This window comes from Sinocyclocheilus rhinocerous, unplaced genomic scaffold, assembly GCF_001515625.1.
Source record: "Sinocyclocheilus rhinocerous isolate Xijiao unplaced genomic scaffold, SAMN03320098_v1.1 scaffold2617, whole genome shotgun sequence".
In the NCBI taxonomy this organism is placed as follows: Eukaryota; Metazoa; Chordata; class Actinopteri; order Cypriniformes; family Cyprinidae; genus Sinocyclocheilus; species Sinocyclocheilus rhinocerous.
Window position 1 is genome coordinate 36,574 of NW_015638953.1, and position 3,196 is coordinate 39,769.

Here is a 3,196-nt window from a genome sequence, read left to right on the forward strand (position 1 = left end):
ACCGAAACGGTTCGGTACGAATACGTGTACCGTTACACCCCTACTGTTATGACAATGATACTTTTACATTTCCACACAACCTGAAAACAACCTGCACAACTCTACAAGTTAGCAGAGTGTGATATATAACATGGGAGGGCTAGTAATTTTCTTGACTCCACAAATAATGTAATGTACTGTGAGGATTGCAGAAAATATGCCTTGGAAAAGCACAAATCCAATAATTTTGTTATTGGAACTGACAACTTTACGGTGGAGGCTGTTAAAGACCACACAAATTCTAAGAGTCACCTCCAGAGCTTAACAACAAAACAAGCAAAAGGCAACAGTTTTGGAATACAGCATTGCTGTCAAGAGCTTGGTATTTGTGACGTCAACACTATCTGACTGTCTGAAACTTCTCTTCAGAAACATTCTTACTGTGGTGAAAAAAGAGAGACCCTTTTTTTGGATTATCAATGGATATGCAGGCAAGTAATACTGTTGCTGTTTTATTGTGCTTCTTTACAGAATACTAGCTATATAGATACACTCTTTTTGATCAATTGTCAGCCAAGTAAGATTAGCTAATGTAAGAATTTGTTCCCACAACTTATTAATTTGTTCCCTAATTTAAGTCATGGTCACACACTAATTTGTTCCTTAGTTTTAACTAAACAAGGGGAAAAATTACGAAACATGGACTGTGGCCACAAACTAAGCTTGTGGAGCAATGTTTCCTTACTAAGTAAGGAGCCATGTTTTGCACATAAGCTGCACACACCCCAAAACTACTCACTCTAATAATGACCTTGACCATCAATAAGTTTTATCGGTTACATTATTTGCAACAATTAATTGATCACTAATTAATCGTTAATGTCACTATATATATATATCTCTTTTTTTCTTCTGTGGAACACAATCTGATTTTTAAAAAAATAATTATTCATATCTGTCCATATAATGCAAAACTGATGGTTCCCTCCAATCTGATGTTTCAAAAAAACAATGAAACTGAAAACAGCTGTGCATTCCATACAACCACATCTGATTAATCAGTGTCTTCTGAAGTGAAATTTAAGCTATTTCAATAGCAGTGTAGCCTAAATGCAGTCACTTCAGGTTGAGCTTCTGTGCCACCTTTGCAGTGTAAATATTTTTTGTTGATTCTGATTTCATTTTATTGGTAAAAGCCTATTTTGTGTCATTACTGAATTGATGAATTTGAAAAGATGTATATATTTATTTTTGAAAACTGCCCTTTTAAAATGCCTCTGGAAATCAATTTAAGGGGGCCAACCTGTTTTTAAGGAGTATCACTGTAATAATGGTGACTACACATATAATCTTTATTATTATTGTACATTTTTGTTACACATCTTTGGTTAGGTGTTGATTAAGAGGTTCAGCCTTACTGATGTGATATATGAGAATGAATGAAAACCAACCTGTTTGTTCCTCAGCATCTTCTTGTTTGACTCTCAATGTTTCTTCAATCTTCACGTCTTCACTCTCCTCTTTAATAAACGCCATCTTTATAATAGTGTGTCACGTGGATCTCAGCTGCTCCACCAGAAGTTTGTGTTTGGACACTCTGTTATGTTTAAGATGAGAGATAATTAACAGAAAGAAAGAAAAATCCAAACTAAATCTCTGGGTGCCTCTCAATCAGCTCCCAGTAGTCAGCACACTAATAAGGGAGTCAGTCAGAGTTAAAGTTAATGGCCTGATTAGCCAAAAAACACTCTAAACTAGCACTAGATTTGTAGATTATAATTAAATCGATTGCATTTTCGTGAAAACAGTTTATAAAAGTTGTCATGACACCACTGATCTATAATAGAGAACTGGATTGCTCATGACATCATAAAAGTGAAGCCATTATGCATTACTCAAGTTTGTGTTCGTTGTTCTCGTTGCATTTACACTGCATTGACCAAGCATGTCTCCTCAGAGTTCGGCGATTCGAAACAGTGAATCATTTCATTAAACTGATTCAATTGACTCGTGGTTTCGAAAAGCTCCGTTTCTCCATCACTACATAAGAAGTGATCGAATTCGTGTTTACACTACTGATTCACGATACGGGGTACGAAATGAGACGCACCTTTTCTGTTGCTAATGTGTTTACTTTACAAAATTGCCTGAACGGGTTTCACTGATTTAAACATTTTAAATGTGTAAAAACCCAAACCTTTCTTCAGCCGACTCACAACAGATGCAGGAGCGCGGCGCAGACGAATGACGTCATAACGCCAGAACAAAATAAATGTCCCGTTCACGTGCTGCTGCCTAAAATCACAAGAGGGCAAATATTGCACATATTTACTTCTACTGAAAGAGTTTGAGTTAAAAGGCAAAACGGTAATGTTTGGGTTCAGAAACCATTTATAATAGATATAAATTAGAATAAAATGCAAAAAGTAACAATGTGATTTACAATGCTATAAAAAAAAGAGTGTTTGACTTAATCAAGCAGAGAACATACTTGTGTCAGTATTAAAAGTTTTTCTAATACTAAGTGGACATATAAAGTTTGAGATTCCAAGTCCAAGATTGTAGTAAATGTCATAAATATTGATCCTTCAAGAATCAGTAGAAGTATAAAAGGAATATAAATTTGGCATAATTGTTTGATCAATACAAAAAAACAACAACTGTTCATTTAATTATTTATTGAAAGGTTCAGTCTAATAACAAATGGAATATTTGACAGATTCTTAAAGAAATCAATAGTATGTCAAGTCTTCAATGTCAAAGGCCATTTGTACGAGTTGCTGCCTATGTAGTGATTCAAATCGCTCACTAATGAGTGAACAGACACATTTTACACCTGCTGAACTTCACAGAAAAACCTCTGCCGTTTTCCTAATAAAAATCACATTTTCATTCATGTTAATTATTTTACAGGACAATCTGCAGCTGAAGACACACACGAAGATGATGTGATGGGTGAAGGTGAGGAGAGAGGAAAAGAAGAACAGGTGAGATGATGAAGAAGACGACAGTTGTACAGTAGGTTGCATGTTCAGATCCGCCAGTTAAATTAATTTTCTGTTTCTAAAATAACATTTTTGTTTGTTTGCTTATAGAAAAATCACTTTTTTAGTTTTTAAATATAGATATCAATATATTGATATATTGTATTGAATATGCATTGTATTGTTGTGTTTTCCTGAAAGTATTGTTAAGATGTCATTCATTCAAGTGGCAA

At 34.5% G+C, this 3,196-nt stretch overlaps 2 protein-coding genes across 3 annotated transcripts in view; both read right to left on the reverse strand.

The window, feature by feature from the left end:
* Positions 1 to 2,204, reverse strand: part of LOC107750304 (gastrula zinc finger protein XlCGF52.1-like) — a 28,434-nt gene extending 26,230 nt beyond the window's left edge. Inside the window, exon 1 of the mRNA XM_016565626.1 lies at positions 2,177 to 2,204. The gene's annotated coding sequence lies outside the window, so the exon portion shown is untranslated. The remainder of the gene's footprint in view (positions 1 to 2,176) is intronic.
* The window catches only part of LOC107750306 (gastrula zinc finger protein XlCGF8.2DB-like), a 4,240-nt gene extending 2,001 nt beyond the window's left edge, over positions 1 to 2,239 (reverse strand). The window contains exons 1-2 of one of the 2 annotated variants that reach the window (XM_016565628.1): positions 2,177 to 2,239; positions 1,431 to 1,576 (exon numbers count right to left, since the gene is read on the reverse strand). In XM_016565628.1, the coding sequence (XP_016421114.1) occupies positions 1,431 to 1,515 (85 nt within the window). In that variant the 5' untranslated portion in view covers positions 1,516 to 1,576; positions 2,177 to 2,239. Of the gene's footprint in view, positions 1 to 1,430; positions 1,577 to 2,089; positions 2,136 to 2,176 lie in introns of those variants that run through there. The other variant, XM_016565630.1, reaches the window with a different exon arrangement.
* Positions 2,240 to 3,196: the final 957 nt, after the last annotated feature.